This window comes from Biomphalaria glabrata, chromosome 10 (genome assembly GCF_947242115.1).
Source record: "Biomphalaria glabrata chromosome 10, xgBioGlab47.1, whole genome shotgun sequence".
NCBI classification, from domain to species: domain Eukaryota; kingdom Metazoa; phylum Mollusca; class Gastropoda; family Planorbidae; genus Biomphalaria; species Biomphalaria glabrata.
Window position 1 is genome coordinate 33,823,927 of NC_074720.1, and position 25,695 is coordinate 33,849,621.

At 34.6% G+C, this 25,695-nt stretch overlaps 2 protein-coding genes across 2 annotated transcripts in view; both read right to left on the reverse strand.

Moving 5' to 3' along the window:
* Positions 1-4,132: 4,132 nt before the first annotated feature.
* Positions 4,133-10,206, reverse strand: LOC106079657 (NUAK family SNF1-like kinase 2). Its single transcript, XM_056044988.1, has 4 exons — positions 9,426-10,206; positions 7,008-7,135; positions 5,145-5,260; positions 4,133-5,030 (listed from the first exon to the last, which is right to left on the reverse strand). The coding sequence occupies exons 1-4, from the start codon at positions 10,044-10,046 to the stop codon at positions 5,014-5,016; spliced, it is 882 nt and encodes a 293-aa protein (XP_055900963.1). The 5' UTR covers positions 10,047-10,206; the 3' UTR covers positions 4,133-5,013.
* A 10,028-nt stretch (positions 10,207-20,234) lies between these two features.
* The window catches only part of LOC129928651 (lysoplasmalogenase-like protein TMEM86A), a 29,487-nt gene continuing 24,026 nt past the window's right edge, over positions 20,235-25,695 (reverse strand). Inside the window, exon 2 of the mRNA XM_056043762.1 lies at positions 20,235-25,451. Within this exon, the coding sequence (XP_055899737.1) occupies positions 24,750-25,451 (702 nt within the window). The 3' untranslated portion in view covers positions 20,235-24,749. The remainder of the gene's footprint in view (positions 25,452-25,695) is intronic.

Sequence of the window (25,695 nt, forward strand, 5' to 3'; positions counted from 1 at the left end):
CCTTGCTACGCCACTGATTAGAAGCGCGTTCTATCTAACATTAATTTTATAGCAATTAGACGAGTAGGCCTAAATAATTGAAGTTTTTTTTGTTGTTGTTTTTTTTTGTTTTTTGCTTCGAAACCATTTCTGAATGTCCGGTTACATCGTAGGCAGGCTACTCATATCACTATCATACACCATATAGGCAGTGGCGTGGCAACTATAATATGACGTGAAGATGTTCGTTGATCCTGGTCCATGTCTGATAGGGACCCACATGCGCCATTGAAAGACAGTAGTTTTGATAAGAAGATATATATATATATATAGGCCTAGTCGTTCTTGAAAAGTCGTACAACAGTGATAGTGCGTATTGTGGGCAGTCAAGCGTGATGAGGAACGTCTATTTGAGAACGGACGTTTAAGCACTCGTATAGAAAATAGAATAAACATATTAGGCTATATGCTATATATAGGTAGCCCTGTCGGACCAGTAAAAACAAAGGCGTTTGAGCCACAAGACCTTCTTCAACTACAAAACAAACACACAAAAAAAGACAAAAGTCAACACAAATGGCTAAAACGTCATTTGTTTTTACGTCGTCCGGCAGCCCCTGCGGCAGTAAATCTGTGTTATTGGTTAGTGTACACATTCGGAATGCAAATCATCGTGATATGGTAATGTGATCTTCTAGAAATAACTGGCAACTATTCCGTTGCGTGTCATTCTGCCACATATATTATTATATAGAAAACTATAGATCTAGGTCTATACTCCCTAAATATATCTAGATCTAGAAAAATCTAGAATTTATAAAGTTGCATTATGATCGAACCCCCCTCTATTGTATACCATATCAAAACTCACCTGGGCGCATCCAATGTCTTCCGAGACAATAGGAGCCATCCATTCATAAATATATATATATATATATATATATATATATATATATATATATATATATATATATATATATATATATATATAATACTAATAAGGCTTTTCTTCGAGTCCGAAGATTAGTGAGGAATGCAGAATTTCCCGTGGCTGCGCAGCCCCAGCTTTGACCTCCATATTTTGCCACAACCAGTGCAAGTATAACCATTGTCCGCAGGTGGTTGATTTAGATTTCCTTTTCGCCGTCTGCGTCTGTCCTCGGCAGCGGATTTTCTTTTGGTCTCAAATGTGTGTCCCGCGGCTTTTGTGAGTGACCTCCAGCTGTCTCGTTCTGAGGCCGCATGCAAGCAAGTGTTCTCTTCTATAGTCTCTACATACATATAGAGGTCCGCTATATATAAATTATTGTGTTTATAAAGAGATAGAGAGTGGAGGAGACAAGATGTTACACAGTTGATTCCAGCTGAATAAGGACGAGCCTGGGAGCCTAGTACGATTTTAGTAGGCTACATCAGAATACGGTTCAGTCTATTTTAGTGGTTATACAGTTAGACTATTCGTATTGCCAATAGTGGATATCTGCACTAGTTTGTACATCGTATGGCAATTAATTTGTGGGCCATATGGTGCGCCTAATGTCAGGGGCCGATACCCCGTCTTCCACTGTCTGGATATATAAGCTCATTTGTTAGTTTCGTTCGTTTTAAGAAATTGTAAAAAGCGTTTATTTACTCACAAAAGTAGGCCTACATAAATATAAGTAATCATCGCCATCAATATTAGTAGTGGTTTTTGGAAAGTAACATTGCAGATTTTATTTTTATACACAATGGCAGCTCCCATGATGAATGCCCCGTTGTTGATTTTTTAATTATTTTTTTGTGTATCCGATGTACAGAATAAAAGAGGTGTGCTATGCTGTGTATGTTTTTGTTTTTTTTTGGAATTAAATGAAGACTTTTGCGCAATTCAGTCACACCATAACCGTTTTCGTTTGTAACTTTTATTTAGTTGGCAAAATTTAAGTTGATTTAAGCGTCCTTGACATTTTTTAGTTTAGTAATTGTTTGCATTGTATTCGCTCATTATTTAGCTCTAGAAAATTGTTTAGATTAACTTTGATCGATGCCTTCATTATGAGGTAACTTGTATTGGACATGATAATTAATTTTTGTAGGTCATAATTTTTTCTTGTGCCATTGTAGTGTCCGTCGCTTGCATAAATATATATAGTTCGTATTTCTTTAAAACAAAGCAATCAAGGAGCGACTTTTATGATTCATCCATACAGTAGGTTCAGCTCAGAAGTTAGCAAACATAGACACAGACTGTGATAGAGTAGTATATAGGTCCGTGAAAGTAATCTAAATGAATGATTGAAGCATAGACACATATATAGAGAGATATATCCTGGGCTGGACATGGAGATCTTTTAAAACTACAAAAAATGTCGTGAAAATTTTTTTAAAAGATCAAACATGGCGTTTGTAAAGTAGTTATAAGAAGTAAAGTTGTTGCTTTTTCAACACTAACGTATGTAACATATAATTTAATTTTTATATCTAGATCTAGTAATTGAACATCAAAAATAAGAGTACTCTAGTCTCATAATTATTATTTTGCAATTTTTAGATACATAATCCAGAAGGATCTAGGTAATCAATCTATTGAAATGTACATAAGATGATTAAAATCAACATGAATTATTTCAATCAATTTTCACATTTTTTTGTAGTTTCAAAAAGTCTCCATGTCCAATCTAGAGTAGTATATATAAGTCTATTGATTTTCCATTATTTCTAAACTTTGAAAACTAAATAAGATCATTACTTTTCTAAGACAGAAAAGATTGATTGGGGCGACTTCCCTTACAGTTTGAAAAAGAGTTACATACATAAATATATATATATATATAGGTCTGTGAGGAGACCGGTCATTTCATCCCCGGTCATTTCCTCACCTGATCACTTCATCCCCTGGTCACTTCATTTCATCCCCAATTAAATATTATATATATAAATATGATTATGTAGAATGCTTTTTGACATTTTATGACTTGTTACTAATGCGTTTATAGTGTTTCCTCTTCCACTTTGTTTTCTTAATGAGAAAGTTTATATTATATTGTAAATATGGGTGTGTACTTAGCTATAGCGCTTCTATTGGATGTGGGGGTTGTAATATCATAATATTATCCGGATCGATGGCCAAGGTTTGGTGGAAGTAGTAAAAAATCATTTGAGAGATAGAAGTGCGATTAGAATAATTATGATCATGCCGCTGATAACTTATCATCAAAGGCCAAGGTTTGGTGGAAGTAGTAAAAAATCATTTGAGAGATAGAAGTGCGATTACAATAATTATGACCGTGCCGCTGATAACTTAAGGCCAAGGTGTGGTGCAAGTAGAGGAAATCTTTTGAGAGATAGAAGTGCTATTACAATAATTATGATCATGCCGCTGATAACTTATCATCAAAGACCAAGGTGTGGTGCAAGTAGAGGAAATCTTTTGAGAGATAGAAGTGCGATTACAATAATTATGACCGTGCCGCTGATAACTTATCATCAAAGACCAAGGTGTGGTGCAAGTAGTGGAAATCTTTTGAGAGATAGAAGTGCGATTACAATAATTATGACCGTGCCGCTGATAAATTATCATCAAAGACCAAGGTGTGGTGAAAGTACGACCATGTTTCACTTTATTTTATTTTTCAATCGCTCTTTCTTGAAAATGGGAGAGTCATTTTTAGCCTTGAAATAAGGTTTTTTTTTTTTCTAATAAAGGCTGAATTCACCCATCCTCGGGATATCATGTCGCCTGTATAAGTTTTGCTTTAATTCCTTTTAAACATTAACGTGTTACAATTTTGTCATTTAAATAAAAAATGAATACATTAAATATTGCTCATTTCATGATTTTTAAAATTACAATTTGTTAGATAAATATGATAAGATGATGAAAATATCAGGGGATGAAATGACCGGGGATGAAATGACCGGGGATGAAGTGACCAGGGGATAAAATGACCGGGGATGAAGTGACCGGGGATGAAGTGACCGGGGGTGAAGTGACCGGGGATGAAATGACCGGGAACCGGTCTGTGAATCGATTAATCGCGGATAAGAAATTGTTTCCGATTTCCAGTCTAGATATAATATATAAGTCTATGGATTGAAGGTAATACATAGACAATGGAAATAATAATTTTAAAAAAGACATAACTAAATAAATGAAACACGAAACACTTTTTATTTCATTTCCAAGGTCAGAAAGTTTCTGTGTGGGCTGTCGTTACATAAACATATTTAAACAAACAATGCTAGCAGTAACGTACAATAAAACAGCAACTACAAACCATCATTGAACGACTTCACTCCACACAAACATGTAATGAAACAGACATTCAACTCAATAGCGTTACACTACAAATCATCATTGAACGACTTCACTCCACACAAACACCTAATGAAACATTCAACTCAATAGTGTTACACTACAAACCATCATTGGACGACTTCACTCCACACAAACACCTAATGAAACAGACATTCAAATTAATAGTGTTATATTTAATTGTCTACGCGAATTGATTTGTTTTAAAAACATGTCTTTTTAATTTAACTTAAGGATACAAAGTGGTCAAATTCAAATGGGACAAAAGCTTCAGAAGTAGAGACGAAAATCTCCACTGAACTCTAAAAATAGATTTGGGGAAATTTCTATGTAGTTTCTTTTATTATAAAAATGACTTAATTATCATTCTCTGGTACTGCCACGGTCTTTAAGGGAAAATAAAATTATTCTTTATTCCTGATAAGTTTAAACTATCAATTTTCAAAGTATGCTTCTTACTTTATGTTTAAAATGTATCACTTTAAATGATTAACAAATATAAAAGTGAAATAAATACATAACAAGCAAAGTGTAATGACATTAAATATTTTCTCTGGAATCGCCAAGGAAAGATAATCATTGCAAAACAATGTATCCGCTAAGTCAAGTAGACAATTATCAAGTACCAATAACAGAACAGAAATTTCTCAACATATTTCAAGACTATCTTTAAACTTTAAAGCCACACACATTCTATACGTAGTTGGGAGACTGCTCTCTGACCGCCTTCATAAGGATCAAAGCAAACCTCTCTCTGAAAAAAAGAAATGAAAACAACAAATTATCATTTCAAAATCATTGGATATATTCTCACATATATTGGATATATTTGGGTCATTTAGACGTATAGATTTAGTTGGATCTATACCTTTAAACGGTTGTACTTTAGTTGCAAAACGCGGGAAGCCACTCAGTGAGTTCACCAAAGTCGTGATGGACCATCTTTCATCAGGGTTCATTTCCAGCAGGCCACAAAGAATGTTACTGAAATGAGAAACCACAATCAAATGAATTCAATGAAGAAGACGGATTTAAAAAAAAAATAAGCACTGACCTACATGAAACTAAACATTTTTTCTTAGTTCATTAAGTGATTCCATCTCTATTGGCCTCCTTCAGTCGTAGAACGACTCTGGTTCATCTCGAACATCTTTTCATATGGCTGTGGAGCACTATTTTGGAGAGACACTCCCATCCATATATACTGCAGGTCGAGTTGGCTTTCGCTTTTGGTGGTAGAGGAGCTGCCTATTTTTCCGTATGGCACGCTTTTCTTCCAGAGCTGAGGCCCATGTTTTCTCGCTGTTTTCTTGGTCATAGTCTCTCTCAAACTAGTGTAGTCTAAGGCTATGTCTTCCCAATGGTCAGTATCAATGTTCACTGATTTTAAATCCTGTTTTATCACATCCACGTAACGGAGGTGGGGGGGCGACCAGTTTTTCTTGAGCCAGACGCGAGTTGCCCGTAGAGAATGATTTTTTGGGATGCGATTGTCCTCCATCCGGCGAACATGACCGAGGCAGCGCAGGACTGTAAAGAAGCATAAACTCCACAAGTGCTAACACCTTATATGGAGAAGGACCTCGTGATATGTTTTCATGTGGCACAGAATTGGTTGTTGTTGTTTTTTTGAAAACGTTAATAATATAAAGGACTTAGGTGTCAAACTTAGCTAATTGTTTGTTTGACTTTTATCATCTCTGTGTAAAAGTAAAGTAAAATACCCCTTTCAGACCTTGAGGTCATCTGACCAGCACAATGACCAACCGTGTTTACTTTTCCCCAACTAATGTCAGGTACCCATTAGAGCTAAGTGGACTAAGAGGCCCCCTTAGAGAACCTGAAATTAAAATCATCAGGACTCGAACTCGGGATCACTCGGTTCGGAAACCAAGCACTTTACAACTCAGCCACCGCGTCTCCCAACTCTGCATGCTTTATGAAAACTAATTCTATTTATAATAGTTGAAAACATATTCTGAACACTGAACTGCTAAGGAAGTCCTGTTTGGGTTTAATCCTCTAAATCTCCCCTTGACTTTTAGACATTAACTATAGTCAATAAAAAGCAAAATATTTTTTTAAAAAACTACTATTAAACAAACAAAGCTCATGTAAATGGAAGAACTGTACATTTTGTTTGTTAGATTGACATGTTTCAAATGTTCGGTCAGAGTTGAAGATAATCTACTCCCTACTCCAAACCTCCTGCACGATGATGAGGGATGGCAGTGTGCAGGGTATGAACCCGGGACTATCGAGAAGACCGAAAGACTGTCCAGCGCGCATACCATAAAAACCAGGCAACCATTTATATCAGCATTGTAAAATGTATTTACCTTAATAATTATCGATTCATGTTTTGTTAGGGGCAATAAATAATTGTGAAAAATTTTAACTTCATCCGAGAATGGGAAATGGGAGAAATAACATGAAGGCATACATAGTAAGTTTTATAGAAATGGTGATCAAAATTATAGAAAAATAAAACGTACTGTCAAAAGGATAAAAATATTAGACACCCATAGTTTTTGTTTCCAGCCATAATAAAAGTTTATTTCTTACCGTCTCTACCCCCCACCCCACTTTTTTTACATAGCGTGAATTTTTTCCTCTCCCGCCCCCCCCCCCCCCAATAAGCTTTACAACAACACCCATTTGCACTTTACCAAATCCCGCTGACATGCCATTCATTTAATGTAACTTTTTGCCATGAAGAGTTTTGACTAACCTGTCAATAGGAGATAGGGAGGTTGTGCTTTTGACGATTTCTACCAAGGGCTGCTCCGGTTTGAACAGTATAACATCCATTCTCATGATCATGCACCAAAGTATTACTCCCAGGGCGAACATGTCAGACTGAAGAATAAATTTAAAAAACAACAACATAATGATAATACAAAACGTAGTCTGATATTAAACGGCTTTTCTAACTATCTTCAGAAACCTAGACAGAAATTTCACTATTAACTATTAAGTCTCATTCTATCAGTATTAAGAAGCTGAGGACACTTTCATGTCCTGATGACCATCGAAACAACTGGTAAAAAAAAATAATTTTAAGACAGACAAAAAAATAGAGAGAAAGTAAAAGTTGTCAATGTGAATCTAAATTCCAAATGAATATGCGCTGTCTTTCAATCCTGAGATACAGTATTTGTCTTATCTTATCTTATATGATACAGACGTTACTTCAAAAAAGAAGATGATTAAGTCCTACGCGTCATGCATTCAGTCATGCATATTAACCAATGACTTAAATTCTGCCAAGTCACTGGTTTTCCTGGCTAGCTCAGCTCTAATAGCACTAGGGAAGAAGGATCATTTGTACAAATTAGTCCTAGCATATGGGACGAGGAATATGCCTTTATCTTTGTGTCTTTCTGAGTATTTTATTAAATTTTGTTTTTGTATTTGAAGATTATGGCTCAGTGTTTTATGTATAATTGCTACTTTACTTTTGAGCCTTCTGTCCTGAAGGCTTTCTAAATTTAGTGATTTTACTAAAGGTGTTACTCTAGTCAAATGTGAATATTCGTTTGTTATGAATCTCACTGTTCTATTTTGTGTCTGTTCTAGTTTCTTAATGTTGTCACAACGGATCATTCTGAGGTAGACCAAAGACTAGGCTTGTTTTCTATTTACATATTTGTTCTTTCTTTTTGTACAAACTCTTCGTTTGGTGTAGGCCTACTGAATAAAAGATATGCCTAGCTCATGTCAATTTGAGTAGCCACAATCGAAATAGCCACATACCGACCAACTACTAGACGTGAATGTTCACGATTAATAATTAAGATTATTTTTCTTTCACAATAATGTCATAATGACGTAATAACAGCGATATATCAACTAGCTTATCTAATACAAATGAAAGTAAAAGAGTAAATACGGTTTTAAAGTGTTTCAGTGACAGCTTTTTAAAACAAACGTAGAAAAAATGTATTTATACAGGGACATTTATCGTTTTAGGCCTACGTTTGATCAAATATTAGGCGAAGTCTAAAACGTACAACTATTTTTAAATTATTTGTTAACATCTCCAAAAATTATAGAAGGAGGTCAAAACTCATGTAAGTATATTAGATTTTTTTTTCATTGCATTGTATTATCAACAGATTTAATTTAACTAAATTAAATGACAAGACTAAATGTGACAAATCTTACCAGTTAGTGATAATGGTTTAATCGGTTAATCATTTATGATATTGCGTTGGTAAAGCTCGAGCAAGCCTAACAGAATACATGAAGGAACCATGGAAAAAAAAAAGAATAATCAATAACTGAACACTAACTAGACACTATCTCGAATGAGGAACTGTGGCGAAGAAGAAAAAAGCAGCAGCCCAATGAAGTAGATATCCCTCTGGAGATGGATAGGCCACACCCTTCGCAAGGCTGCATCCAACATAAGGCAAGCCCTCAACAGAACCCGTTAGGAAAAAGGAAGAGGAGACGGCCCAGAAATACATTGCGCAGCTATTTGGAAGCAGATGCCAAGCCGATTGTTAAGATATGGGGACAGTAGAATAAGACTCGAGATGCCTGGTGGAGGCTTTCTGGTGGCCTATGCCCCAGATGAAATGTAATAAGATAAAATAAAAAAAATTATAGTATCAAAGCATAATATATGCTCAAGTATGAAAATATAGATTTGTGTTCAAGCCGGACACATCAAACATACTAAATAGAGACAATGTAAATGCTTAACATAATGCCAAGTTTATTGTTTTATTTCTCATTCTTTTCTTATCGAGTATGAATAGACAGACAGATATATATATATATATATATATATATATATATATATATATATATATATATATATATATATATGTATATATATATATATGTATATATATATATATATATATATATATATATATATATATATATATATATATATATATAGAGAGAGAGAGAGAGAGAGAGAGAGAGAGAGATAGATAGATAGATAGATAGATAGATAGATAGATAGATAGATAGATAGATAGACAGGTAGATAGATAAGATAGATAGATAGATAGATAGATAGATAGATAGATAGATAGATAGATAGATAGATATATAGATAGATAGATAGATAGATAGATGGATAGATAGATAGATAGATAGATAGATAGATAGATAGTAAGCAATGCAAACCTACCTTGAAACCATCGTACGGAACACTGTTGCTCTGTTCTGGTGCCATGTAATATATGGTACCTTTAATATGTTTGATCATGCTTTGTCCAGGAGGCAGGACGTCGGAAAGTCCAAAGTCAGCCAGCACAATGTGATGATTAGTATTGAGAAGCACATTGTCTGTCTTGACGTCTCTGTGGACGATGTTCTTCCAGCGGAGGTAGGTCAGAGCCGAGCAGAGCTGCACCAAGTAATGATCACTTACATGCCAGTTCAAGTAAGGTAGAATCTGAGTGAGGTTTCCTCCATCGTAATACGGCATGAGGATGCAGTTGAACTTTGGGAGGGTGGCCACTGAGTCGACAATAACGATGTGTGGATGATTCAGCTTGGACAAAATGTTAACCTCTTTGACGAAATGGCGTAAAGCTTTTCGACCTTCTGCGGAGTCTTCCTTGAAAACCATCTTCAAAGCTTTTTTTACAGAGTTGTCTAAACTCTTTTTCATCCTAAGAACTTTGGTCGGGTATCTATCCATAAGAACTTTATTGTCGTACTCGACTCCAAGCAAATGGGCTACTAATGCTTTGGACATCATGTGAATTAAAAGGAAAAAGACTAATCCAAAGGCTCGAAAAATCATAAAGTCCAAAATAGTAAGTCTAATGAAAGAATCACCAAGTTCCTACGGATCAATCTCCAAATGAAACAAAGTTATAGATCGACTAAGTCGGTAAAGAACTACTTCTAAATGACATATACTTCCGATATGAAAGAAATGTGTATCAGTCAAGGCGTTTGGAGTTTCGTATGGCCAAGAAATCGTAAACTAAAGTTCCATTGGTTAACTACAAAATGAAGGCTATCATCCAAACGCGCCCCCCCCCTTTTCCCTTTTTCCAAACATTGTTTTTTGATTACTTACTATTTGAATCTTCTCGTATGAGGACAATATGTGTCACGTGATTGGCCGCGGAAAAACAAAAGAAGGCCTATAGATTTAAATAGGATCTAGAAGAGCGTCGCCCGTGAATCTATTGTCCAGAAGGATAGGCATGTTGACCATATTGGAGAAGGGGTGAATGGTGGAGCCATAATTTTAGATCTGTGTGGGGGAGAAACATATTTGAGCCCCCTGCACATTGTTCATTTAATCTGAATGAAAGACGTAAGTTTTTTTTGTACGAGGGAGTGGGCGGAGGAGGGGAAGGTGATATTTGGGTACGTCTTATATCTCATTCACAGCTGGCAACAGGCCTATGAAAGTACTTGAAATGTAGTAATACCAAACAACCCAGTGGAAAATCAAACACATTGTTTCAATGTGTAGAATACTGATTTAGATCTAGATTTGTGTATTAATGAATAACTATATTTATTTTTGTTTAAATATGTGTATTAAATAAGGTGTAGTTAACTTCTCGCTTGAAGAAATATCTCTAATTTATTTGATAACAACATGTATTAATATAGACCTACACTTATAGCCAGGGCCGGTCTTAGGCCACTGCAACTTATGCGGCTGCAATAGGCCCCGCACCAATGCTAGGTATAAATTATTAAATTCAATAATTATAATTTATAACAGGGTTCTCGTGGCCTCCTGATTTTCTAGGAGTTCCTGAAAATCTGAAATTATTAAAATCTACTGAAAACTCGTAAAAAATCTCTAGAAAAATAGACAAAACTGTCATTTTAGTTTGCCTTTCAATATGATAAACGCCAATCCTACGCGCGATAGGAAAAAAATGGCATTGCCAGATAGCATTTAATAAAAATTAATGCAAAGACTAATTTATTTTCTAATTCAAATCTTAAATTTTCACTTATTATTCTTATCCCACCCAGACTGGGCCCAGCTCGATCAATTTCACATAGGGCCCCGCAATTGTTAGAGCCGGCCCTGCTTCTAGGTCTTATACATGTATTAAATTCGAGACTAGTATAATAGTCCTAAACACACTTATTAATACACTATTAATATATATATATATATATATATATATATATATATAAATACTCGCAAACTATTAGATATCCTACTCTACAATATTTGTTAATATTCCACCATATGGTATCCTCTGTAGTTCATAATACCATGTAGACTTTTAACATGCAGATAATATTTTAGAATAAGTTGTACAGACACTGAATTATTTTACGCATTGGTTTTAAGGGTAAAATGTAGCTTATCAATTTAGCCTTACATTTATGTTAAGGAGAAAATTATTCTATAGTTAAACACAACAATTTAATTACACTTGGTGCATGTTTCCAGTAACAATACATACGTAGGCCTACAATATTTTATTAGATGGACCATATAGTACAAAGTAAAGGATAGAGCATTATTCTATTGAGTATAATCTTTTGTTTCTCACATTTTGATTACCTTATATTAACTTGGCTGCTCTGGGATGTCCTACTGTTATACATACATACATACATACATACATACATACATACATACATACATAAATACATGCATACATACATACATACATAAAAATATACATACATACATACATACATACATACATACATACATACATACATACATACATACATATATACATACACACATACACACATTCATACATACATACATACATACATACATACATACATACATACATACATACATACATACATACATACATACATATTTACATACATACATACATACATACATACATACATACATACATAAAAATATACATACATACATACATACATAAAAATATACATACATACATACATACATACATACATACATACATACATACATACATACGTACTTACACACACACATACATACACACATTCATACATACATACATACATACATACATACATACATACATATATACATACACACATACATACACACATTCATACATACATACATACATACATACATACATACATACATACACATACATACATACATACATAAATACATACATACATACATACATACATAAAAATATACATACATACATACATACATACATACATACATACATACATACACACATACATACACACACCCATACATCAGGCATTAATCCAAACATAAAGGCCGGTAAAATACACGAGGACGTGGCTCTCATTGTACTGGACAAGTGGACACGACGTCCTATTCACGGCTCATACTTTTTGGATACTTTTTCAATGTGTGCTTGAACCCTAACCCTTAAGAAAGACAATAAATAAACTACCCTACTCTAGATCCGCCCCGGGCTGTACACGCTGGCGAAAAACAACTTGACGTTTTTCTATTGCATAGATTATGTCGCAATAACATTGGCCACCTTCGATTCTAAATGTCGTCATAAAAAGGGGCGGAGCATTGGAGAAAAATGAAAGTTGATAAGGGAAAGCTTGGCAAGTTACGGAAATCCAAACACAACGGAGAACTTAATTCACATCATGGAGGGATGGAATGAGTTTCTGCTCTTAGTTTATCAAAAAGATAACATTTAAATCAAATAGTCTTTAGGCTACATTATTGTTGTAATATCCTCCCCCCCCCCCTATCTCCATTGCGTTTTTTTTTCGCTTGTGCTAGGTAGATTATCTTTAGCCATTGAGTTTTTATAGGATGTGGGTCACAACCCCCCCCCCCCCCACTCAAACCTTCTTCCCTTCTCATCCCGGATTGAGACGGGCCAAATGAAGATTATGTCTAAGAAAATTAGGAAGCGTCCTCTTTGTCAAGTTGTTCTTGTTGATAAAAGCGGACACATCCGGTCAAAGGTGTTGTATCACAGAAGCCATTACATTTCGTACCTACCATCTGGGCATGTTACATTACAGGCTCTCCTTATCCCATTATATTATCTAATAAGTTATCAACGTCTTTGCGAGGACCTACCAATCGGAGAAACTAGGCAGCTGCCCAGTTTGTTTATGCCTAAGACCGGCCCTGATTATTTTATAAACAATCTAATATTCATTCTCAGGCACTGCCAGGGTCGAGCTTCGTAAGAGGATAAAAAAAAATCATTGTAGTCCTCTTAACGGTGTCCGCGGTGGAATTTTCTGGCATTATTATTATAAAGATGAAAAAATTCAACTTCCATTGGCCTATCTGGCCTTTCCATTTATGAGGAATTATAGTATAGGCCCTAATTATTACTTTTTAAAATTATATACGAAAGAAAATGATATAGATAAATACCCATGTAATAGTCTTCAAATTTAAAGAAAGACACGACACATATAAAACAATTAAGATAGATAGATAGATAGATAGATAGATAGATAGATAGATAGATAGATAGATAGATAGATAGATAGATAGATAATGCTTTTTTAATAAAATAAATTCATAAATATTGCTTTTTTTTATTTTCGCACACATAAGATTCCATTCATCTTACAAACATAAGTTCACATATTTCTACACATATTTCCTTCCCCTGTACACTATTATTTAATTACATACATTGGCCAGTTAAATTTATATTATATTCAGCTAATTTAAGTATATAATAACGATAATATGTAATTATGAATTTCAAATAAAATTGATTTAGACATGACACTTCAGTTATTATTGTTTTATTTTTATTATTGAAAAGATACACAGTGATTGCTGAAATAAACTGTTTATGGTAGTGAAACGTAATGATACATCGCTATACATGTCTCACTAACGAGGGCGTTTGTTGTCGAAAGTGACTGTTTTAACACGATGATCAAAACATTGTTCACTGTATCAACACAATGTTCAGTGAATGAACACAAGATGGTCAACGAATTTGCAAGCAATCTAAGGGTTAAAGATAAGCGCGAACGTTTTGGCCGGTAAGGTCCGAGTGCCAGGGCTGGGGCTGGGGAGGAGGGCCGAGTGTTGTACCGTGGCAATTAACCTCGTGACCCAGGCCATTGTGTGGAGCAGATGACAAGCAGTGTTTGAAATACTAGGAAGTCGCATGTGCCAAAACAAAGGGCATTGAAACGGTCCATGAGGTGTGGACACTTGACATCGAGTGACCGAATCAAAGATAAATGGGGTGTGGACACTTGACATCGAGTGGTATCCTCTGTAGCTCGTAATAACATATTGACTTGAATCAAAGATAAACTAGACAAACAAATATATGTGGATAGGTTTGCCTCTGGCTCTATACACCAGACGTTAATCCATACTTGTACAAATATTGTTCACGTCAGCGGTGGTATAGGGAGACATATTTTACGAGGATCTGAATAGTTCAAGATGTCTTAGTTGATGTCAAATACCTAGGTGTTATGATAAATGAAAAGTTATGGAATCCTGATATTAATGAAATTATTTAAAACAAGAACAATTGTGAATCTTTTTTAACCTTCATTACAATAATAACAATAATTTAAAAAAATAACGAAAATATGGGAACCGAAGCGTTTATGGAACAACAATATACCCTATTGTTATTTATGTTATATCAACCGAGGGGATAATAACAACTGACCTCACAGATACCCTCAAGGCCCTTAACATTCCTAGGAACATTCTCGTTGCCTTCAGAGGGCGGTACTGCTGCAGACCTGCCACATCACCAGAAAATTCCTCAGTGGAAACTGACAAAGAGACTACGATGAATATTGTTTCCCTTTAACGAAACTCGACCCTGGCAGCGCCATAATACTCGTTCCTTTCTAATTATCCATAATATTATTATAAAAATATTTAGTAGTAGTATAAATACAAGGGTGGTAATCAAGTAAAAAGGGGTTTTATTTTAACATAAATATTACCTCCATTGTAGTATTTTTTCCCGCATGTTATATGTTGTATGTTAATACCCCGGGCAACATTTCTCAGACTCAAAAAATGGAAGCATATTCTAATATTGGCCAAATCAAAATTAAATAGTATTTTAGATATATGTTCTTCTTTGATTTGTAAAACATGTCTTAAGCGATTTTTATAAAATAAAACTTTTGCTTCTGCAGCAGGGTGTTTTACCATTGGACCACAATGTTCACGAATCTGACAGACCCCAACTGTGTACTGACACCACTGTTCTCCTCAGCTTTCGAGCTTTGATTCTTCTGTTTCTTGCCAGTGTAGCAATGCCTCAGACATCTCTGAAGGTAAGCAACTCTCATAAAAAAAAGTTTAAAACTTTGAATTTGGTTACCTCTCTTTGTATGAAATTTCAATTTAAATGTTTGTATATTGTAATGCACTATGCTTAAACATCATGTTCTGTTCTTTTACAAAGCTGATATCAACTCACTCTGCCTGTCTGTCTGATACAAAGTTTGTACACGTTATTTCTTCCACACTCATTCTCGGATCAAGCTGAAAATTTGCACAATAATTTCTTTTACCTGACAACATAAGAATCAATTTAAAAAAATTAACAAATTAGATAATTGACTATTGGTAATTAATTATTTTGTTTGGTATCTTGAACAATTGAAAGAAATCGTCCTTTAATAGATGTGGTCGTATAAGTTGAATATTGAGCTCTGAGTGAGTTGATATAAGCTTTATTTAAAAATTTCTAATCGCACATATTTATTATTGTTAGTCTAGATCTATTTCCAATTTAAATTACATGACTGATCCAAACTAATTTATACAACTACACTTAATATAGTTTTTTTAAAGTTTTTTTTCCCCATATTTAGCTTCCTAAATATACCAGCAGAAGAACAAGTTAGTAAGGAACAGGATAAAAATTAACTTTCTCTCCGTTATTATTTTCCACGTTCCGATGGAATTATTCATTTTGCTCATTTGTGTTTCACTACCCTGTTAGGATTAAACTTCAATACTTTTTTTAATATAATCTGAAAATGTTAAATTAAATATATTATTATAGAAGAATGCATGCTCTTTGTATATAACACTACTTAAAGTTTACAAAACCAAAAATTAATTGAATTTAGGAGATAAAGAGTTCACTCTAAAGACTACTTAATCTGAAAGCTTTGAAGACTCAAGACAATTAACAATTTGCGTTATTATCCAATGATCCTAGCAGGGACTGCCTTAGGTCATTGGAGGCTCTAGGCGAAATGACTTTGGTGGCCCCAAATGAAAATTAAAAATAAACAACGAAAAAATAAAATCCCTCAATAAAAAAAAAAAACAGCAACATCTGTATATCGAAATCAACAATATAATTTCGAAACATTCTAGCCAACAAATATGAACTTTCGTTAATAAGCATTGAGTCATGATAAAAACTTATGAGATAGTCTAGCAAACATATAGTAATGGAGCTTTGTTATGTTTGAGATTTGATCCAACTTTCGCTGTTTTTTTCTGTAAAAAAAAATATTTTTAGTCCTATGCGAAACCCCGACCAATCGGAGGCCCTAGGCGGCTGCCCAGTTTGCCTATGCCTAAGGCGGCCCTGAATTCCTAGCAAGTAGCCCGAACAACAAATACATATTATGTACATACAGATATGTCTTAGGGCATTTTCACCTTTGTATTATTACAAACGTTTACCGAACTGTGAAAAAATAGTACACCGTCAATGCCTTTCGAACATGAGCGGGCTGGCTATATATCGGGCAAATGCCCGAAGGGCTGGTACTCAAATAGGCCGTTGGAAGTGCCGAAAGGACCCGACTTGTTATACAGCATTTTTACATACTGCTGTGCAATATTAGCTGTTGATGGAAAGTCACACCCCTATCAGTTAACTCACATTATATTGTAGATTACCCCCCTTCCAGATGTACCCGTATATACTAGGAAAGTTATGCCCATTCATAGGGGACACTTCTGTGAGCCAAGATGGCTGATTAAAGAAGCTACTTATTTGTTTATATCAGTGATACCCAAAATACGGTCCGTGGGCCATCCGGCTTGCAGAAACATTGGCACTTAGAATAGAAAACCCTTTCATAAAAATGTTGAGAACTGTGTCTTAGCTACGTTAGGGCTCTCTGATGGATTGGCACCACTACCTTAAACATTTATACGTTTATGAAACGGACGAGTTGAATGGAAATGTAGAATCTACCAGGACAAGTGAACGGATCTTTACTTTTTTTTTTGTTTTGGAACGATTAATTCCAATATATTTGATTTGTAAAGATAGTGTAGCCGTTGTTTTTTTTTTTTAATAACAGATAAACAAATGTAACATCATTCTTGGTTTGAGACGCGATAAAAAAAAAGATTTTTAAACTTCGCCTAGAGCTTGGGAGATCGATGGGAATGTTTACCAAAAAAAGAGACAAGAAAGTAAATAGTTGGCTAGCTAGCTATAATTTTGCTCACATTGTAAGTCAAGAAATATAGCCAGGACAGTAGCCAGTTTTAAAGGGAAAAAAATTTAATGTAGGTAGAGTAAAAAGTCACTACTAGATCAACAGGTTTCTATTTAAATTATTTTAGGTCAATTTCTTTTCGTTTTTATTTTTGTACCTTTTCGGTCATTTGGCCCGCGGGTTGAAATAGGTTGGGCATCACTGGTTTCTATTATGGACGTGTTGTCATTTCATTTCAAGTATCTAGCTTAACATTAGCCACATTCTCTGTAATAATGGATTAGCTTAGAGTACAGTGTATACGTTTTTTTAGAAGGACTTTGTAATAGACAAAAAATTGCCAAAGTAAAACTGGAAATAAAGGATGGCAGGAAGAGGACAACGGTGCATGGAAAAAGCAGTGACAGGGCAATCATGTCCCGCAAGGGCGCGTCAAGGGATCAATTGTTCAATGCGCCCGCCCGCCCGAGCCCACAACCAACGTGTGCCCAAACGGGCTCTTGGTTGGGAAACAACATGTTGACGGATGTACTTTATTCTTTCAAATTCTTATATTCTTTATTTTTAGATATTTTTTTCTTGTATATTATTAAAACTTTAAAAGAACAAGATTACATATCGATTCAAATCATTACAGTAGTATGAAACCTATTAAAGGGATGTAACTCTTCAACTGTCAATACAGCGTTTCATGAAACTCTAACGTGTTGGGTTTTTATAATAATTATAATAACACAAATAATAATGATACAATAATAAACAATGAGAAATAATTCTACAAAATCGTTTTTGTATTTTTTTAATATAGTTACCGCTTTCTTTAATATTACGGTGTATTTTGGCTACTTTAAATACATAGATTCATATTATAAGATCAAGGCAAATTCTATCCCACCTGTTGACAAATACTAACATCACTAAGCATTATATTATGTGCATCAACCACCAGTAATGTAGAAATTCGACTTTCTAACTAATGAGTAGGAAAAATAACTATTGTAACAATCTCAGTTTATGCACCGCTTAATTAGGAATTAGGACTGAAGATAAGTCAGATGCAATTGCATTGAAAAGTTAGTTCCCCCCAAAAATGACGTCATCAATCATGGCCAGTTTTGCTACTAGTTGTTTGCATATAGGCTTCCACTAATTGACGTTTCTACCAAGGGTGCCACTTTGAGGCAAAGGAAACTGGAATTCATCGGCCCCATAGGGTCAGACAAAGCCATTCTATGTCCAGTTTGATTACAGACTAAGTCGCGCAAATAAGCTCACCTTCATTATCTTGATTGCTTGGTACACAAGTGCATACACATAGCCAAACATTTCAACAATGAAAGCAAAATGTACATTCCTACCACAGTCTCACTCAAAATATTACATGTTATGGCACGATTTAGGAATTAGTTATTTGTTTTGTAGAAAGGGAAAGTTTTGTCTTAGAGACAATGACGCGACTAGTAAAAACAAGGCTAGGATTTTAGGAAGAATAGCGAAGTTTAAGCTGAATACTTTTGACGGCTGTAGAGAGAGGCACTTTTATGAAGGTAGAGATTTAGCTTGACGACATTCGACTGTTCCCTTCCTTATTATTAAACTTCTTGTTCGACATTCGCTATCAGCGTTGACTAACTTCTATTGTTGGCCATTTGCCTGTGTTATTTGATTACGCTATTTGAGCGTTACCCCCGTTCGACTTATCTACATAAGACACAGCTCGGAAGCGCCTAACAATGTGAAGTTTACATCAGAAAGTTGGCATCTTAATAAGTTTCATTTCATAATTTCAAAGCCAAAGAAAACAAATAGCCTTTGTGTTTGCTTTTGTTATCGGTAATTTGTCTCTTCTCTTTGATGGAAAATGTGAAAATCCTGTTCGAAAAATTGTTTCGTTTTTTTTTTAAAATCTTTTTAATTTTCTAAAGAATGTATTTTTTACAATTGGTATCTAAATGAATATTGTAGCCAATAATCCTACTATGTGACAGGTCCTACATGGAGAGGTGGGAACTGCTGAGTCGGCGACATCGTTCCTACCATAAACAATGCCCAGGCTTTCATCTCGCTTATCCAAATCCCTAACCCCAAAAAGCGGAGAAGACACTCCATCTTCGCCTTTGGCATCGGCCAAACACGGGAAGTGGCAGTCACCGGTTATAAGCTTAATCAAATGCTCAATTGATGTAGAGCAGTGGCCACTTCGTCGGTGGGAGAGATCCTGGGATTCCAACGGACAGCCTTTAGCTGGGCAGCCCCCAGTCAATAAGGTGCTGTCCCGTCATGCCTGCTTTCCTCGTTTGGGTACACGAGGATAGAACAAAATATGAAAAGCAGGCACAAAGCCAATGTACCAATCGATTTGTAGAAGGGAGTGTCTCTCTAAAATAGGGCTCCACAGTCACATGAGAAAGTGTTTGAGTTGAGCCATAGTCCTTCTACGACTGAAGGAGGCCAACACTCCTACTATCAGCATTTAGGATTTCATTACAAACTGCACATTGAAATTGTAACATTAACTTATAAAAACTTCTAAAATTAGTAGATTAAAGAATATATATAGTAGAACAGCACAATTGATTCACTCAGCAAAAACAAGTTTGAAAATATTTTGTAACTTTTTTATTTCCAATCTTAAAACTTGTATAGTGTACATTAGTGAGTTGATAAGAAAGAGAAAAAAAAAAAGACAAATTGAATCAGCCTACAACATTGACTATAATCAGAAAACATTACAAGTTATACAAATAATGCATTGTTGAAATTCTATCACATCATTTACACCAACCATTAGGTTTAACAAACAAGGGGAAGCAACTGAGCCAAAAGGGTTGTCACCAGAATTAACACTTTACATAATAATAATAATAATTTTATTTATAAAGCGCTGTTAACAAACAAAATGTAGGCTCAAGGCGCTGTAACAACATTACAAACAAAAACACGAGAGCTGAAATGACAGTTAATCTAAAAAAGTTTTAAACAGACAGGTCTTAATGTTCTTCTTAAAAGTGGTGTAGGATGTTGTCTGTCTGAGATCAATGGGGAGTGAGGATAAAACAAAACAACCTGGTTACCAATTAAGCTTATTGCTAAAACAAAGCTCTTATACAAAGTTATTGGAGTTTAAAACACTAGTTTCTGGCATAAGTAAAAGTTCCAATACTGAGCCAGACGTTCAGTAAGTAGGGGCAATATAGTTGACCTATTTATGAAGCTAAAACAATTGTTTTTGTCAACACAATGTTGAAACATACTAATTTCTTTGCAATTGTGCAAAAACTGACCAGTCAAGGGTTAGGTTTCTTAAAGTTACTTAGCTGATTACATTAACAATTGAATACAGAAATATTGTTTGTTTGTTTGTTTTACATGTTTCGGATGTTCCTTCAGAGGACAGGACGACGGGGGATGGGAGCGGGCAGGGTTTGAACCCTCGACCGTCGATTAATCTGAACGACAGTCCAGCGCGCAAACCGCACGACCAGGCAGCCATGTATTGTCAAGACAATACATAGAAAAAAATCTGAAGATGCAATAAGCTCAGAAATATTTCTTCAAATCTTGTGTAAAAAATTTCTCCAGATGGTTTAAAGCTTTTTATTCAATTTAGAATTTCTTATAGAAGCATCTACCAGTCCTAATGCTTTTCATGACTAAACAAAATAATAGAAAGACACCATGTCATTTGTAAAAATAGACACCAAAAAAAAAATTAATTAAAAGAATGATACCTATTAGTTGTACATCAAACAATAATGAAAAAGAAAAAACTTCAGCTTTAACAGTAAATGTACAAATATACCAATGCAGATCTATAACTAGAGTACTTTATTGTATCCTCCCTTGACTGTGGCATAAGAATGTTTGACCAGCTCCTTAACCCATTTCTGGCTTTATGATCATAATTACTCCAACACTTTAACCTTGAGCATATCGCTCAAACTGTAGTCAATGCTGACATGTTCAAATAGAAGGAAGACTTTCACCAAACAAAAAAAAAAGATTGCTGTTAACAAGAAAACATTTTGGTGGTCTACTCAAGTAGGCCTATCAAGAATATCCAATAGTAAAAAAGCACTTATTTGTTTTTATACACTGATTACATACTAACAACATAGAGAAGCATGAATTCCGCTTGATAATTTTACACAAGAAAATCTTTTATATTTAAAAATACTAAAAACAGAATATTGAGAAATCTATATTCTATACAAGTTTTTTTCTTTTTTGTGGTTAGTTCTAAATGAAGCCTTAACGTATAATGGAAAAAGTAATATCTAATAATGCTTTTAAAAAATTTATATTAAAAAAAAAAGTTTTTTTTAAAATCTAACAGTACTCCATTATTTTTTATAGGACATAAAAAAAAATGACTACAAAAGTAATACTGTCAAAACCACAAATCTTTTACAACAATTCAAAGAAACACAATTTAAATTTGCACAAAACATATTTAAGAAACAAGAGAATATATGTGGCAATAAAAAGGTGTGAAAAACATTCATGTAGAGCAAAAAGCTAAATTCTCAAAAAAAAAAAAAAAAAGAGAGACATTTCTATTATTGTAAATAAGAAAAAAAAAATATTTTGCACTTAATGGAAACATAAAAAAAATGTGTTTTGACAAAGGTGATTATAAAAATACAAGAAAAGCAAAGAACTAGAGAAACATAATGAAGTGAAGAGATGCACTGAAGGTTCATGCTGAGTTGATGTGAGTCTGATCAATAAAGAAATAGCAGAAAAAAAAAACATTTACACTCAGCAGCAACTTGCCATTTACCAAGTCTGAAGCTGATTCTAAAAAACAAACTAATAAGCAGATGCAATATAAAGAAAAAAAAAGAAATATTTTAACAGTGAAGCCATGTTAGGCATTTAAAAGACTATAAAATACTGTCTGCAGTTCAGTCTAATTCCAACGAAATGCTGCTTAAATTTTCAAGCTACCTCTTCAGTGAAACAATATCTGCTCCTTATGAAGCCCTTAAATGCCATTTTTTTTGTGACCAAAAGTCCTGTATTCTTCAATGAATGATTGAGGCCTTTTCTTTATAAAGTCTGTATCCGCACATCACATGCTTAATAGATCAAGAATAAGCCCAATTGCAAATTGCAACACTTCGGTACAAACCAAGTATTGGCAATAAATAGTACCAGCTTAATCATCTTTATCACAAAATATTTTTGTTAGTGTTATAGCTATACACCTCTACCTATTTCTACCAAGAACAGCATTAGCCAAACAATACACAATAATCCAATTAGTGTACTTTAGATAATGTCTAACTATATAGAGATAGAAATGTATATGTCTCTAAATCTTACAGATTCAGCATAATACTTGAAACTATGGGAATAAATTATTAAAGTTTGAATGTCCCATGACAAACCAAAAATATGCAGAAAAAAATCACACAAAAACTATGATGGCCAAACTTTTTAAATACTATTTCATCAATTTTGTTTTGTTTTTGGGGGTGGGGTGAGATCACGCTTATATATCAGAAGAGATTTGTTTTAATTATATTTTTGTAGGAATGCAACACCAAAGCCAGGTTGATATCAATCTACCAATTTCTAAAAAATGAAAGCAATAGTGAAAAAAAAACAAAAAAAACTTTTTTTATTTATTTAATTAGAAGTTTGAATGTTTGGCCTCAATGCTTTGTTGACTGTAAGACCAATCAACACCAGAATTTGATAAACTTTTAATCAATCTAAAATGAGATAAAAAGTGACTAATGCTACAAATACAATGCCAACTGGTGAATTTTTAATTGACTAACAAAAACATACTATTGATTTTTATGTTTCAATGTCTGGTTTGAATCAAGAAACTGGATGCTGAACATCATAATGAAATGAATGTCCATTTCAAATTTCCAATAACTTATTGCTTCTCAGTAGACTGTTGGCTCCTTTCTTGGTTTACTGGCATAATAATAATAACAGTCATTCATGAAAAATTAATACAATTCAAAACAAACAAAATGAGACTCAACGTAGAATTAATTTTCATATCACAAAGTATTAGCCCCATCAGGCAAGATACATCTCCTGTTCTTAATATAAATATAATCATCCTTACACCAAAAGTGTAATAAATATGGAAAATTACAAAAAAAAATGGAAGTGCTCAATTTTTTGTTTCAGACACGTCTGCAAGATACAAGGAGCAGTATGGTAAACGTTTTTTATTCTTTTGAGAAACCAAAAACTTTGCAAGCATTTTTCCCTAATACATGTCAATGACTAAAATTTTGCAAGCAATGTGGACTAAAACATGTCAATGACAAAAGTTTTTATAAAAAGATTAACATTTTGATTCTGAACGACATAACTGAAATAAAAAAAAACCCTTAAATTGATAGGTTTCAAAAACTGCAAAATATAATATATATGTGTTAACCCAAAGAAAATAGTTTTGACAGCATATTTGTCAGAAATATGAAATTCTTTTGTCTGTTCAAGCATATAAAACACTGAAACTTGAAGGTAGAGGTGGCACATTAAATGTCAAATATTTGAGGGAAATAGTTTGCAAGGTGGTTAGCACAACGACCTGCCTCTCCCAATTAAAACAAAAAAAAAAGTACCCATAAGAGAAGACAACATTAGTAGGGTCAACCATAGATATAAAGTTGTTATATAAAGTAACAAAAAATATTGCTCATGTGTTTTGCCTTGTTTTATTTTCCTATATTTAAGGACAATAAATAAACAGAACAAATGTAAACAATTTTTATTGATATGTTATTTTTTGAAGACATCTACAATGTCTTGATACCTTTAACATTGGTGATAGTGTATACAAATTTTCAGTATTTTAGCAGCAACGCTTTAATTATCATAATGTTTAAAACCTGAAAATTTATTTATGATAAATAAAAATTCCTTCAGCTCTTTGTGCAAATATGTGACAGAAAATGCAAAGACTTGTAACCAACTCTGTTTCATTTGTTTTCAGTACATATTTTTGTTCAACCAGAATTTTTTTTTCTCTGTTGTACATCTGAAGTACTTCTACCTACTTCATTATTACGTTATGAAATGACTGTATTTACAAGTCAAGGGAGCTGTGTGTTTATCAGATGTGGGGAACAGTAACTTAAGTCTACTGCCTCTTCTGTACCCTTATTAGCTCATCGGCTTGGCTATCCACCACAGATAGGGAGATTCCAAACTGGGCAGCGTAGTAGGTCAGCATGACGATTTGGTGAGCGAAGGGCACTGAGAACGCAAACATGTTGACAGCAATGACCATGTCGGAAGTGAGGAAGAAGACAGCGCCAGCGCAGCCACACAGTTTGGTCCACGTCCAGAGGTCATCGTAGATCTGGACACGGGCCACAGCACGCCAAGCCATGGTGCATATAAGGGTGATGTAGAAAGGTGCCAGGTAGACCATGATGCCAGTCAGGTAGGATTGTAAGTAGCAGTACACGCACAGCCCAACGGCCACGAACACAGATCCTGCATACGGCTTGAAAGGCCTCCATCCGAAAGCTCGGGCATAACTTGTCTGGGCGACAGCAAAGCAGAGAAGGCCTAGCTCGAGGTTGGCATAGGCATGCTTCCATACAAGAAGGGCATCTCCCATGACAGAGAAGATAAGGCCTACCAGGATCCGCCTGGAGTACCTGTAACACTCATCAAAGCTCATGCCGTGAAGCAGCACAAACACAATGAGAGAGAAGATCGGCAGGCACTTCACGATGCAGAAGAAGATGGAAGGTTTCTCCTCCATTCCAAACAGGACAAAAAATATGGCCACCGTTTTGAAGAATGGGACAAGCTTGGGCCCCACGCTCTTCAGCTGAGGAAGACAAAAAAAAAATGAAAGAAAATTTTAACAAAATCAATCTAGAGGATAAAGGAATCTTTTTCTTTTCAACGCTTTTACTACGACTTAAAGTATTGGTGATAAGTGGGGCCAGGTCTTGATTTATGGCAGCTCAGATAGTGCAGTGGCATATGGCTTCACACTCTAATACAGGCCTCCACATAGGAAATATATATACTACATATAAAAACAGGAGATACAATGAGGTTAATTTGAT